This window comes from Dama dama, chromosome 33 (assembly GCF_033118175.1).
Source record: "Dama dama isolate Ldn47 chromosome 33, ASM3311817v1, whole genome shotgun sequence".
NCBI lineage: Eukaryota > Metazoa > Chordata > Mammalia > Artiodactyla > Cervidae > Dama > Dama dama.
Genome location: NC_083713.1, coordinates 63756972 through 63771900, shown reverse-complemented (window position 1 = coordinate 63771900; position 14929 = coordinate 63756972). Strand labels below are relative to the sequence as shown.

The following is a 14929-nucleotide window of genomic DNA, read 5'->3' as shown; positions in this document are numbered from 1 at the left end:
GTAGGCACACTACTACCCTGCTATCCATCTTTCCTCCGCGTCACTGAGGTGTTAGTTGTGATGATAAATAACAGTTGAGATCCTGAGGAGGTACCAAAGGAATGGCTCTATTCTCAGGCTCAGGCTGGCAAGGGGTGAGGGCGTTAGGTACACAGGACAACTTAAGGCAGTCACTTTCACAGCTCTACTAAATACAGTGTAATGCCCACTCCATTTTCATCTTCCCCATAAACACACACACACAAATGCAATACATTACCTGCAAAAGATTAACATGTGCTTTTCTAAAAGTGAAATTCAAGGTCTCATAACTTAGGCCTTTTATAAGATGGTGTGCATAGTCAAGCACAAACCAAGTCACACCCTAAAGGAAGAGCCCGTAATTTTGCATGACATCACTATGCAACTTGTAAACAGGCGCACCTCATCTCACCACACTTGGCAGATAATTATTATTACTTTTATTTTTACAAACTGAAAGTTTGTGGTAACCCTGGGTCCAGTAAGTCTATACTTCTGTCCCTGTGTCACATTCTGTTAATTCTCAAAATAGTTCAAACTTTTAAAAATATTTTTATTGGAGGATAGTTGATTTACAATGTTGTGTTAGTTTCAGGTGTAGAGCAAAGAGAATCAGTTACATGTATACATATAGCCACTCTTTTTTTTTTTTTAAGATTCTTTTTTGTTTTGTTTTGTTTTATTTTTTATTTTTTTTCCATTTATTTTTATTAGTTGGAGGCTAATTACTTTACAATATTGTAGTGGTTTTTGTCATACATTGACATGAATCAGCCATGGATTTACATGTATTCCCCATCCCGATCCCCCCTCCCACCTCCCTCTCCACCCGATTCCTCTGGGTCTTCCTGGTGCACCAGGCCCGAGCACTTGTATCATGCATCCAACATGGGCTGGTAACCTGTTTCACCCTAGATAATATACATGTTTCGATGCTGTTCTCTCAAAACATCCCACCCTCGCCTTCTCCCACAGAGTCCAAAAGTCTGTTCTGTACATCTGTGTCTCTTTTTCTGATTTGCATATGGGGTTATCGTTACCATCTTTTTAAATTCCATATATATGTGTTAGTATACTATATTGGTCTTTATCTTTCTGGCTTACTTCACTCTGTATAATGGGCTCCAGTTTTATCCATCTCATTAGAACTGATTCAAATGAATTCTTTTTAATGGCTGAGTAATATTCCATGGTGTATATGTACCACAGCTTCCTTATCCATTCGTCTGCTGATGGGCATCTAGGTTGCTTCCACGTCCTGGCTATTATAAACAGTGCTGCGATGAACATTGGGGTGCACGTGTCTCTTTCAGATCTGGTTTCCTCAGTGTGTATGCCCAGAAGTGGGATTGCTGGGTCATATGACAGTTCTAATTCCAGTTTTTTAAGAAATCTCCACACTGTTCTCCATAGCGGCTGTACTAGTTTGCATTCCCACCAACAGTGTAAGAGGGTTCCCTTTTCTCCACACCCTCTCCAGCATTTATTGCTTGTAGACTTTTGGATAGCAGCCATCCTGACTGGCGTGTAATGGTACCTCATTGTGGTTTTGATTTGCATTTCTCTGATAATGAGTGATGTTGAGCATCTTTTCATGTGTTTGTTAGCCATCTGTATGTCTTCTTTGGAAAAATGTCTGTTTAGTTCTTTGGCCCATTTTTGATTGGGTCATTTATTTTTCTGGAATTGAGCTGCAGGAGTTGCTTGTATATTTTTGAGATTAATCCTTTGTCTGTTTCTTCATTTACTATTATTTTCTCCCAATCTGAGGGCTGTCTTTTCATCTTGCTTATAGTTTCCTTTGTTGTGCAAAAGCTTTTAAGTTTCATTAGGTCCCATTTGTTTAGTTTTGCTTTTATTTCCAATATTCTGGGAGGTGGGTCATAGAGGATCTTGCTGTGATTCATGTCAGAGAGTGTTTTGCCTATGTTCTCCTCTAGGAGTTTTATAGTTTCTGGTCTTACATTTAGATCTTTAATCCATTTTGAGTTTATTTTTGTGTATGGTGTTAGAAAATGTTCTAGTTTCATTCTTTTACAAGTGGTTGACCAGTTTTCCCAGCACCACTTGTTAAAGAGGTTGTCTTTTTTCCATTGTATATTCTTGCCTCCTTTGTCGAAGATAAGGTGTCCATAGGTTCGTGGATTTATCTCTGGGCTTTCTATTCTGTTCCATTGATCTATATTTCTGTCTCTGTGCCAGTACCATACTGTCTTGATGACTGTGGCTTTGTAGTATAGTCTGAAGTCAGGCAGGTTGATGCCTCCAGTTCCATTCTTCTTTCTCAAGATTACTTTGGCTATTCGAGGTTTTTTGTATTTCCATACAAATTGTGAAATTATTTGTTCTAGTTCTGTGAAAAATACTGTTGGTAGCTTGATAGGGATTGCATTGAATCTATAGATTGCTTTGGGTAGTATAGACATTTTGACAATATTGATTCTTCCAATCCATGAACACGGTATATTTCTTCATCTGTTTGTGTCCTCTTTGATTTCTTTCAGATTCTTTCCTCATTTGGTCATTACAGAGCATTGAGTAGAGTTCCCTGTACTATACAGCAGGTCCATATTAGTTATCTGTTTTATATAGAGTCATGTATATATGTCAATCCCGATCTCCCAATTTACTACCCACTCCCCTGCATTATTATTACATTTCTTACAATGGTCAGTAATCTCTGATGTTACCATTGCAAACAGATTGTGACTTGATGAAGGCTCAGATGATAACTCACATTATCTTTGCAACAGGTATTTTTAAATCAAGGTATGTATATTGGTTTTTGTTTTTTAAGATATAATGCCATTGAACACATAATAGACTACATATAATAGACATAGTATTAACATAACTTCTATGTGCACTGGGAAACCAAAAAAAAAAAAAAAAAAAATGTGTGATTTGCTTTATTGCTTTACTGTGATGGTCTGGAACTAAACCTATCACATCTGTGAGGTAAGTCTGTAGAGAGAATCATTATAATGGCAGTATCTTCATCTCCTGATAAGTAAATTAGCCTCCAGGAGACTGTAAAAATATTTTTATATCAGTATTCATAAGATGCGGGGCAAAAATAGAGTCAGAGTGCAAGAAAAAAAAAAAAAGAATCTGGTGCCTCTCACCAAGAAAATGAGGCAAAAACACACTTTAATATGAAATTGTGCCCTCCAGTTTCTGCATTTTGAATGTTAGTTGTGTCATAAAATCTAATGTGAATAGATTTATGTACTGAATTGAGGTGCAAAGGCAAAAATAATTCTTACTATAAGTCATTGAGTGGATGCAGAACAGATGCAAACAACACAGGTTGGATCACTGCTATATAAAAATCACCTCATTTCTCTTAATATAAGACATTAAAAGTATTCAAAAGACACAGAACATGCACCAGCTAAACTTTCTGTCTTGCCCAGTGCTTTTCTCTGCTGAGTCATTCACATTCTAATATGAGGTCTTCTGGACTCCTAAGATACTGTTTATTTTCTTTCCACCTGCCCAACTTCCCCCAGTAAATCTGGGGTGATAGGTAATACAGGAGGCTGGTACCCTCAGGAAAGACTCTTAGGAAAAAAGAAGAAACTTACCACTTCCGGGAGCAGCTTAGTCGAGAGGTCATGGATGGCTTTGACCACTATACACACAGATGACAGAAGGAATATCACCCCCAAGATGACACAGGCTCTGCGAAGAAGCAGAACATTGGGGATCAATGGGGAGAATTCCATCTTGCCAGTTTACACAATGACAGTGACAATGACACAACCCAAGGCCCTGGACCCACCATAATTTGCCGTCCTCCCACCATGCCCACCCACAGTATCAGAATCAACACTGAATCATTTCCAGAACACAGTTCAATGATTTATCATCAAAATCAACCTCACAGGAAAGGGTCTCACCATCCTACATGACCTCACAGCATCCCACGAATGCTGGTATGGAAGGGTCTTCAAGGCCATGAAACCCATTCTCCTGCCTGGCAACACGACATTTCACCCCTCTTCTAGCTGGAGGGTACAGAGTTTACTAGCAAAGAGTGGAGGTTCTGACGTGAGACTTCCCAGGTTCTACCGTTTAACCTGCTGCTCGATCTTGGTCAAACTACTGAACTTCTTTTAGCCTCTATTTCCTCATCTGTCAAGTGGGAGTGATATTCCCTACCTGAAGAGGAAATAAGATAATGCACAGAGCATTAAAAAATTAACCCATTAATGCTGGCTTAAATGATGGAAAAGAAAAGCACACCCTGGATATCTCTTGCTGATAGAACAGGATAGACACTTTTGGATTTTCTCAAACATAAAAAGAGGAATGATTCAGTAATGACAAAAGAAGAAAGTTCATCTGCTGTATTTAAAATGGACAATCAGTAAATACCTACTGTATAGCACAGGGAACTCTGCTCAATCTAATGTGGCAGCCTGGATGGTAGGGGAGTTTGGTGGGATGGGGGGGGGCGGGAAACGGATACATATATATGGATTGCTGAGTCCCTTCACTGTCCACCTGAAACTATCATAACATTGTTAACTGGCTATACTCCAAAACAAAATTAAAAGTAAAAAGAAAAAGAGTGTTCATGGCAGAATGAAGCAATTCTTTTAAAAAATAAATGAGAGGAGAAAAGGAAGGATGAGGTCAACCAAGACACCATGGACAGGAGAGATGACAGCAAGTTAGGAATGAGGTCATGGGAAAAGTCAGAGGACACCCAGCCAGGGGAATTGGGTGGGAGCTGGGAGGATTACTACTGGGCCTGGGATACACGAGCTGGCAACCCAGACACTCACAGGAGGTAAAAATACAGAAAATGAAAGTAAACCTGAGGAAATGATGATCAAGATGCAAGGGTCAAAATACCAAATGAAAACAAAGAGAAACAGAAAAGAAACCAATACAAGAATAACTACAGTCAGCCTTACATCATTCCTGTCCCAACCTGAGGTCACCATCACTTAGCAACCTTCTCAGCCCTCCTCCTGAGCTACAAAATAAAACCATTTTTCATTTCCCATGCTTTAATTACCATGTTCTGGACTAATAGCAGGACCCAAAGTGGCACCTACTTAGAATCCTAACCAGCCTATATACAGACACCTTTTCCCAAACCTAAGGGTCAGAAATAAGTGGGTAAACAGGGTGCGTGGAGTTCACTCCAAAGGCTTCTTATCAACACATTAGTTGTAGGTTTTACTCTCTCAAAAACACAGATGGGAAGGTACTTCAGTGGCAATCCAGTGGTTATGACACCACTTTCCAATGCAGGAGGTGCAAGTTTGATCCCTGGTCAGGGAATTAAGATCCCACATGCTGTAGCATGAGGCCAAAAAGTAAAAATCACAAAATCAAAAACACAAGAAGAAGCGATCAGTGTGGGCTGGGGTGAAGCACAAAAGAACAAAGGAAAAAGTAATAAGCAGGCTGGGGCTCTTGGTACAGACTTGAGCTAAAGAGAATCCTGGACCTATAAACCAATCAGGTGATCCACCCCGGGCGCCATACATCCTCATAAGGAGCCTGGGGGAAAACATGCACTCAAGGTGGTGGATGGTAGGGGAGTGGTGGTGTGTGAGTGTGTGTACGTGCATATGTGTAGAGAGATTACAGGTAGGTGTTGCGGGGTGGGGTGGTGGCGGTGTGTGGAGATTACAGGCAAAAAGCACTCAGGGACACAGCAGCAGAAATGAAGACAGCTACAGTAGGTGGAGTGCCTGGCGCTGGTCACCACGGTCCTGGCAGGGTGATCAGGGTGGAGGGGACCACAGCCAAGAGGGGCATCATGTAGGAATGAGACGGCTTCCTGGAGAGCCCTTTAGTGACCAGACACCGGGGCAGGACCAGGGATTCCAGGGCTTGGGGGATCAAAGCTCCCAAAGCAACTAGCTCAAGGCCCAGCTATCCCACAGGACAGATGACTATGGACCCACTGTGCCCAGCACTTGAAGTAACCACTTCTCCCTGCTAGCAAACGGGACCGTGAGAGGTGCCATTTCAGGAACAGAGCCTAAAAGTCAGGCCTCCATTCAAGTGACTAGCACACATGCTCTCTCTGCTTGACCCTTTCAGACAAATTTAATCTCCAACTTGTTTTTCCAGCCCTCACACTTTACACCCCACTGAGGAATTTTTTGGAACTGTCGCCCAGGGACAGCTCCTCAGGGTCATTTTATCAGAATCTCTAGGGGTGAATACATGCAACTGTATTTGCTTTTTAAATTGCTTCTCAGAAACAGAAGTAGACCCACAGACATAGAAAACAAATGTATGGATACTAAAGGGAAAGAGTGGGGGAAGGATAAACTAGGAGATTTGAGATTAACATACACACACTACTGTCTTTCGTGGACAGAGGAGCCTGGCGGGCTACAGTCCACGGGGTTGAGTCAAGTTGGACACAACTGAGCATCCATGCTATATTAGATACAAAACAGATAAACAGAAAGCTTCTCCTGTACAGTACAGGGAACTCTACTCAATATCTTGCAATAACTTATAAGGGAAAAGAATCTGAAAAAGAATGTATGTATGTGTGTATATGAAGTCAAGTGTTAGTCGCTCAGTCGTGTTTGACTCTTTGCAACCCCCACAGACTGTAGCCTGCCAGGCTTCTCTAGAGTCCATGGGATTTTCCAGGGAAGAATACTGGAGTGGACTGTCGTTCCCTTCTCCAATATGCATGTATATATATGAAAAACTGAAACTGTTAGTCACTCAGTTATGTTTGACTCCTTGCAACTGCATGGACTGTAGCCAGCTGGCTCCTCTGTCCATGGAATTCTCCAGGCAAGAATACTGGAATGGGTAGACATTCCCTTCTCCAGGGGATCTTCCTGACCCAGGGATCGAACCCAGGTCTCCCACACTGCAGGCGGATTCTTTACCATCTGAGCCACCAGGGAAGATACACACACACACACACACACACACACACACACACACACACACACACACGTAAAACAGAATCCCTGTGCTGTAAGCCTGAAACTAACAGCACTGTAAACCAACTATACTTCAGTAGAAAAAGAAAATAAAGCTCCCCAGGCAATTCCCTGAAGAATCTCTCAGAGCTGAGTCCCAGGCCTAGTTCAAGGGAAGGCCCTGTCCTTAGCAAGCTTCCACTGTGGGGGAAAATCCATCCTTCTCTGAAGAGAAGGGAGCAGTCACCCCCCAGCTGCTGAGGAAGCAGGGGTCTAATGTTCCCTGAGAAACCTACAGCGTACCCGTTACTCGATCAGTCTTCTCTCCCTGAGGCCTGAGAGAACCCAAGTGAGAGGCACTACTTGGGTGCTGAACCTTCTGTAGAGCACTTACAACATCCTTAAGAAGCCTCCATCTCCAAATTCCTCGGAGGGGACAGAAACAAATGTCTGAGCTGCTTCCTGACAGGGACCAGGGAAACTGCAGGACTCTTATCTTTCTCCCAGTCAACACAGGCACACCTTGATAATGCACAAAAAGTGGATTTGGGTTTTGTTGGATTCTGTTAAGGAGACAGGTATAAGAGATGCAATGGTCTCCTTACATAATATCTTGCTTATGTATCTTTAATCAAAACTACCTAGAAGTTCCTTAAGGGTGAGAACCATATTTTCATATTTCAGTATCTACAGCAGCACCTGGCAGGTGCCCCTGCATGCATCTGTAGAGTAAATGTAATCATTAATTGATTGGAGCCACAAATGGGGTCCACCCAGGAAGGTTTGACTCTCCCTGAAATGAAGTGTTAGTTGCTCAGTCATGTCCAACTCTTTGTGGCCCCATGGACTGTAGCCTGCCAGGCTCCACTGTCCACGGACTTTTCCAGGCAAGAATATTGGAGTGGGTTGCCATTTCCTTTTCCAGAGGATCTTCCCAACCCAGGGATCGAACCTGGGTGTCCTGCATTGAAGGCAGATTCTTTACCAGCTGAGCCACCTCCCTATATTAACTGATTACCTAACCACTGACTGATTTGTAAGTTCCCCCCCACAGAGTTTAAAGGGGCATCAGCCACTTATCACTGGGGATGGGAAGAGGAAAGAGACTCCTAACACTTGAGCCAAAATGCCTATGGAACAGCCCACACTGTAAAACAACTCCGAAATGTAATGGAAAAAAAAAAATCCAAAGAAATCGATGATTTGTTCATTCATGTTGAATTTTACAGATCTGTCATCATATTTGCCTCAAAAATATACCTACAAATATGCTCCAAATGTCTTAAAAACCTATTTTCATCTTCTTTTAAATGTGTTGCAAATTCAGAAGCCAGTCATCCTTTCGTCAACACTGCTGGAAGCCTGTGTGTCAGAGCTCCCCCATGCTGAAAGCAGTTATTATTAGCTGAGCATGTGATGCTATTTTTTTTTAACATGTTATTAATAATATATTGTGTTTACACAGCAACTTTCTCCTCAGGCACTCACAGTTCTGCACATCAGCTCCTAAATGCCCTGGGGGCCACTGACCAGACCTAGGTTTTTGTTTTTCTGTTATTTCATGGACTGGAGGGGCCAGGGGTGGGGAGAGGTTTGTTTCACAAACACAAGGAGTCAAAATGGGATTGTGGAGGATTGGCAGGCTTCCCCAAGGTCACCCCAGGAGTCTGAAGTCCACCCAGAAATGGAAGCCAGGTCTCCTGACGTCCTCCCAGTGGTCAGCCTCCCTGGCCGCTCGAAGGCTCTGGGCATTCACGTGACATCCTCACACCACCACTCCCCTTGGACTGCAGCAATCTTCCAGAAGCAGAGAAGATTTGGGTCAGGAGCAAATGCTGCAAATATGGCTGCTTCCAAACGGGCAAGTGTGGGCTGCTTCCTGGTTTGCGGGGAGGTGGTGAGGGATGGGGGAAGGGACCTGCTCCATCAGGGCACCACGGCCTTCACCTGGAGAGGCCGGCCTGGCAGGGAAAGAGGGCAGGGTAGAGCCAGGTCACCGCAGTGAACACAACTCCTTCTCCCTCCAGCCCAAACCCTACAGCAGGAAAACACTGAGTCAGAAAGAAGCAAAGGATGGCTTTCATAATTTTCTGGATTGTTTCTTAATCCATGTACTGGCTTATTTAAGAGCTCTTCCATCCTCACTATACATCTGCCTTCCCTATTGTAGTTTTCCCTTTCCTAGATACAAATGCCCATACGTAAAACAGATAAGTAACAAGGATTTACTGTATAACATAGGAAATTATACCCAATATCTTGTAGTAACCTTTAATGGAATATAATCTAAAAAAAAAAAAAATTCGAGTCACTATGCTATATATCTGAACCTAACATGATATTATAAATCAACTAAATTTCAATTAAAAATAATAAAATTTGGGGTGAGGGATAAATTGGGAGATTGCGGTTGATGTATACACACTAGAAACTAATAAGGACCTACTGTATGGCACAGGGAACTCAACACTCTCTAATGGCCTATATGAGAAAAGAATCTAAAAAAAACAGTGGATATCACTGATTCACTTGGCTTACACCTGAAACTAACACAACATTATAAATCAACTATAGTATGCTCAATACAACTTATAAAAATACAAGATAAAAGAAATAAAACTTAATTGAATAAAAAATAGGCAAATGAACTGCTTGTTGTTATTGTGGTTTAGTCACTCAGTTGTGTCTGACTCTTTGTGACCCCAGGGACTGCAGCACACCAGGCCTCCCTGTCCTTCACTATCTCCTAGAGCTTGCTCAAACTCATGTCCATGGAGTGGGTGTTGCCATTCAACCGTCTCATCCTCTGTCTCCTCCTTCTCCTCAAATGAACTGCTGCCCCCCCCTTCAACACAATCTCCCAATCCAGACTGAAGCTGCATTTAAATTCTCACAGGACCAGTCATTATAAAAGCGTGGTCCATGGACCAGCAGTCTCCACATCACCTGGGAACTTGTTAAAAATGAAAATGCCGGAGGTCAACCCAGACCTACTGAATCAGAAACTCTGCAGATGGGGATCCAGCAATCTGTATTTTAATAAGTCCTTCAGACATTCACTGCAGTTTGAGAAACACTGTAGTATTAATCTTGTCAAATATATATTTATTAATAATAGCTGAAAGATTAGTAAAATCCAAAGAAATAGTTGAAGCCACTGGTATCTTTTTTTTTTCTTTTCCTAAAAGCTGCAAATTTCTTACTGTGTTCAGCATTGTAAGTCTATCTATCATCTTGCAGTCAGCATTAATTTTTGCCTCTGAAATTGTACAGGAAACCAATTGGCAGACACTCTCACATCCCAAATGAGAGAAGGTTGGAAGTTTGGTCCCTGGTCAACTGTAGGCTTAAAGGCCTGAGATCATATGAATAAAGCCTGGGTCTTTTTTTTTTTTCATTTATTTTTATTAGTTGGAGGCTAATTACTTTACAATATTGTAGTGGTTTTTGTCATACATTGACATGAATCAGCCATGGATTTACATGTATTCCCCATCCGACCCCCCCTCCCACCTCCCTCTCCACCCGATTCCTCTGGGTCTTCCCAGTGCACCAGGCCCAAGCACTTGTCTTATGCATCCAGCTTGGGCTGGTGATCTGTTTCACCCTAGATAATAAACCCTGGGTCTTATCATATCAATTCTAAGTTATTTGCCAAAGAGAAACTTCTTCTAATCATCCCCTAATTTACAAAAGTCCTAAAACACAGTTGCTCTGGCACTTTACCAATTCAGTCCACAGCTTAGAGTGTAATGTTTTATCATTTTCCACCCCAGCCTTCAAAGCACTTGTAATCTGGGTCCATCTTCAATCAAACATGAAATAATAAAAAATGGAAGACAGTCAAGTGGCAAGTACACGTGGTACTTAGGGATGTACGATTTCTAATGCTGTTTCATTCTAGCTCGTCCTCTTTTACTGCATGTAGTCTGCCATTTTAAGTAAAACAACACACAAAATTAGCTAGGAGACAAGAGAAAGTGCTCCAGGAATGCCAAGAGCCATTTCTCATTCTCTACAACGGCTTCGCCAAACAGCCAACATTTGATTCAAGACTCCCTGCCTCCTTTCACGCCATGGCCACCAGCACCCACCTCCTCTTCCACTGCAGGAGTTTGCTCCTCTCCTCTTTCTGCTCTCCCTCATCTTACCTGCTTGACCCTCACAGGCTCTAAATCTCCATCTCCCCTCCCTACCTGTGTCTTCCTCTCTCTTCTCTCTTTAGCTTTAACCTCATCCACCTGCTATTTTGTGAACAGGCTGTGGTGAGGGGGAGGGTGGCTTGGATCAGGGATGACTGCTCAGGCAGAGCTCTACAGGCACGTGGTCACACCCTGTCCACGATAAGACCTGTCCATCTCAACACCGAATCACTAAGAACCTCTCCTTACTCAACAAATGAACAATACACAAGCTGACTAATTCTGTCCAAGTGGAATCTCACTGACATAGAACTTTCTTCTTGGCTTCAATTTTAGGGACAAAAATCAGCATGGGAGATTTGTTAAAGACTCAGATTCTAGAGCAGTGCAGACCAATAACATTTTCTGTGATGAAGGAGATGTTCCATTCTGTTCTGTTCAAAAGGGAAGCCACTAGCCACACGTGGCTACAGAGACTTCAAATGTGGCTAATGTAATGGAAGAAATTAAATTTTAACTGCTTTTTAAATTAATTAAAATTTTAATTAATTAAAACAAATGACCACATGTGGTTAGTGACTACCATACTGAACGGTGGAACTCTAATAGTTGGGTTGAAAACATAGACATTCACCAAAAAATCTGTTTAGTTTATATATACATATATATACACATATATATGGAGAGAGAGACACAAACAATCAGGCAAGTTGATCTGGGCCAGCAGTAGGTAGTGGTAGTGTTAGTTGCCCAGTTGTATCCAACTCTTTGTAATCCCATGGACTATAGCCTGCTAAGCTCTTATGTCCATGGAATGCTCCAGGCAAGAATACTGGAGTGGGTTGCCATTGCCTTCTCCGGGGGATCTTCCCAACTCAGGGATTGAACGCGGATCTCCTGCATTGCAGGAAAATTCTTTACCATTTGAGCCATCAGGGAAGTCCAGCAGGTTCTACTCTAAAAAACCTTGGGAAGGGACATCATACCTTTGGTACCTTTCTTCAGTCAATGCATCACCTCTCTCCTTCCAGTTAACCCCCAACTCCCAGGTTTACATTCCTCACTCTTGATCTCACCTAATCTCAAGCAATCCTTGTACATCTACTGCTCCACAGGGGTAACTGCATTCACTCTCATTTCAATATGAATGGGAATGCCAAGGTAAGAAAACAAAACCTCTCCCCAGCCTCCCAAACCTGAAAACCATTACTGGACAGTCATTAGTAGTGAATGTGAAAACTGATAACGGACAAAGAACAAAATGAAGAAAGAAATCAAAGTGATGAAAAACAATCTGGGGACGGAGTGGGAAGGAAGGATGACTCTGTGGTGTGACGGTTAGCCTGGGTCTAGAGGACTAGACATGAGTCATCAAGCAGAGAAGCTGCAAGGCTGTGGTGGGCACTCCAGGCAGAGGGAACTTCATAAGCAAAAATGTGAAGGCCTAACATTGTGCGGTCCTGCTTCCATGGAAATCCAAAGTGGAGATGCTCTTCCTGGAGCATCAGGCTAGGGGAGCAGCCGTGCAAGAGCCACACGAGGAAGGGGCCCTCAGTATCCTGGAAGTCCCCTTGAGATGCCAGGCACACCACCACCCATGATATGCACAAAGCTTTTTCTGCATCAATTGAGATGATCATGTGGTCTTTGTCTTCCCTTTTGTTTGTGTGGTGAATCACACTGATTGATCTGCATGTGTTGAGCCAGGCTTAGGAACTTGGGATGAATCCTACTTGATCATGGTGTATGAGTTTTTTTATATTGCTGGATACAGTTTGCTAAGAAATTTGTTAAGAATTTTTGCATCTATATTCAAAGATATTGGTCTGTAATTTTCCTTTTTGGCAGTATCTTTGTCTGGTTTTGATATCAGGTAGATGGTGGCTTCAGAGCATCTCTTTAAGAGTGTTCCTTCCTCTTCACAGTTTTTTGGAAGAATTTGACAACATGATATTTACAATGCATCTTAGACAGTACATAGACCAGTGTGTATTATATATAATAGTTATATACTTTAACATACATTAGAAAAACTGATTTTTACCCCATGCCTACAAGGATTATATTGCTGAAGGAAAAAATGTCAAATATTTAAATAAATGTTAAGTAAGTAATAGCATAGGTGATACAGCACAAATCATCAAGGTGGAACACACATGTCTAAGGCTGAGGAAGCCGGTAGTGGTGACAGGAAGTTGTTAAACAGTTTTGAGCAAGGGGGGCACATGATGTGATCTGGGCTTTACAAAGACCTTCTGAATGGGGGGAGTTTGGCAGAGTTGAAGGGAAGGAAACTAGAAGCAAGGAAATCAGCTGGGAGACAAGGCTAGTCGTCAAGGAAACGAGTGATGACCCCTTACAGAGTAGCCGGGACAGCTGAGAGGGATCAATAGGGAAGACCCTGCGGAGGCAGAAGGGATGGATCCTGGTAACCAACTGGACAGAGAGAAGGATGCAAGAAAACCTGATCTTTCTTTCCAAAAGGAGAGAGGTAGTGGCACATCCCAAAGCAGGAGGAATGAGACCAGGGTGGGGAGGTGGTGGTGAATCTAGTCTAGGACTCGCAAAATTCAAGGAGCAATGTCCAGACAGCCAGATACCTGGAGCTTAGTGGAAGCAGCATCACCCAAGCCTTGCTGCCCAGGGCCACTTTCCTGGGCCCCTAGGTCTCAGGATGCTGTTTCTTGGGTATAGAGAAATGCGAGGAGAGAAAGGAACTGGGAACAACCTTCCTAGTGATTGCCAAACCCCAGCCAGTACCTCTACTTCCCATACACGCTGCAAGGGGGCTGTATGCTGAGACCTAAGAGCCTCATCAGTCTCCTTGAATCCACAATTACTAATTGACGCCTTCAGTGTTCCGGTGCCAGGATTCAGCTCCAAAGAAGCACATGAATAACAGCCTGTTCTCACACAGTTCACACAGGGAGGGACAGACAAGAAGCATGTGAACAAACAAGAACCTTCTACAGATGTAAAGCAGCGCAAAGGAGGAGCACAACAGGCGTGTATTCTACACACAGTCATCACCCTTCTCTAAGGAGCGGGCGTTTAACCACAGACCTCGGAGACGGGAGAGTGAGCTGAACAGCTACCCGGGGACAAGCACTCTAGACAGACAGCCTGAGGAGCAAAGCTGCCCATGCAGGCGAGACAGCCAGTCCAGAAATAAGGCCAAGAAACAGCCTTGGGCAAAACAGGCCTTGGCAACTAAAGAACAAACGCCCAAGTCCCAGAGACAAAAGTCAGACTTGCAGGAATAAAATATTAAGTTTACCTGTGTTGCACTCAAGAATATACTTAGTTGCCAGAAGACAAGAAGTTCAACTATAGAAAAAAGTTTAATAAGACTGCCTTATTTATTTATGCATGCCATGCAGCATGCGGGATCTTAGTTCCCTGACCAGGGATTGAACCCACTGCCCCCTACACTGGAAGCATGAAGTCTTAATCACTGAACTGCCAGGGAAGTTCCTCATCTCTAAATTTTAGACATATCTGCTCAGATGTTTTCTCACAGAAAATTCTCCTGCACTCCTTTCTCTTCACAGAAACGCTCCCTATTCCTGATATCCAGTTGGAGCCACCTCCTGCTGATCAAAAAAGGTGGACAATTTCTGGAAATTATCAGTGATCATGAGGCAAACCCCCCCTTTTGTTATAAAAGCAACTTGTCCCTTCTACTTAGGGAGCTGGCACTATTTTTTTCTGCCTTCTCCCTTGTGCACAAGCTCCCTCTCTTAATAAGAAAGGTTTGCTTATCTAAGGGTCTTATGGAAGCGATATTCATTTCTATAGTGTTGCTGCTGAAGGATCTGGAAAGGGCCCGGTAACAGAGAGAACTCA

The 14929-nt window shown here is 42.8% G+C and overlaps 1 protein-coding gene across 1 annotated transcript in view; it reads right to left on the bottom strand.

Moving 5' to 3' along the window:
- The window catches only part of TMEM163 (transmembrane protein 163), a 263622-nt gene that overhangs the window by 42644 nt on the left and 206049 nt on the right, over positions 1 to 14929 (bottom strand). The window contains exon 5 of the mRNA XM_061135086.1: positions 3609 to 3705. Within this exon, the coding sequence (XP_060991069.1) occupies positions 3609 to 3705 (97 nt within the window). The remainder of the gene's footprint in view (positions 1 to 3608; positions 3706 to 14929) is intronic.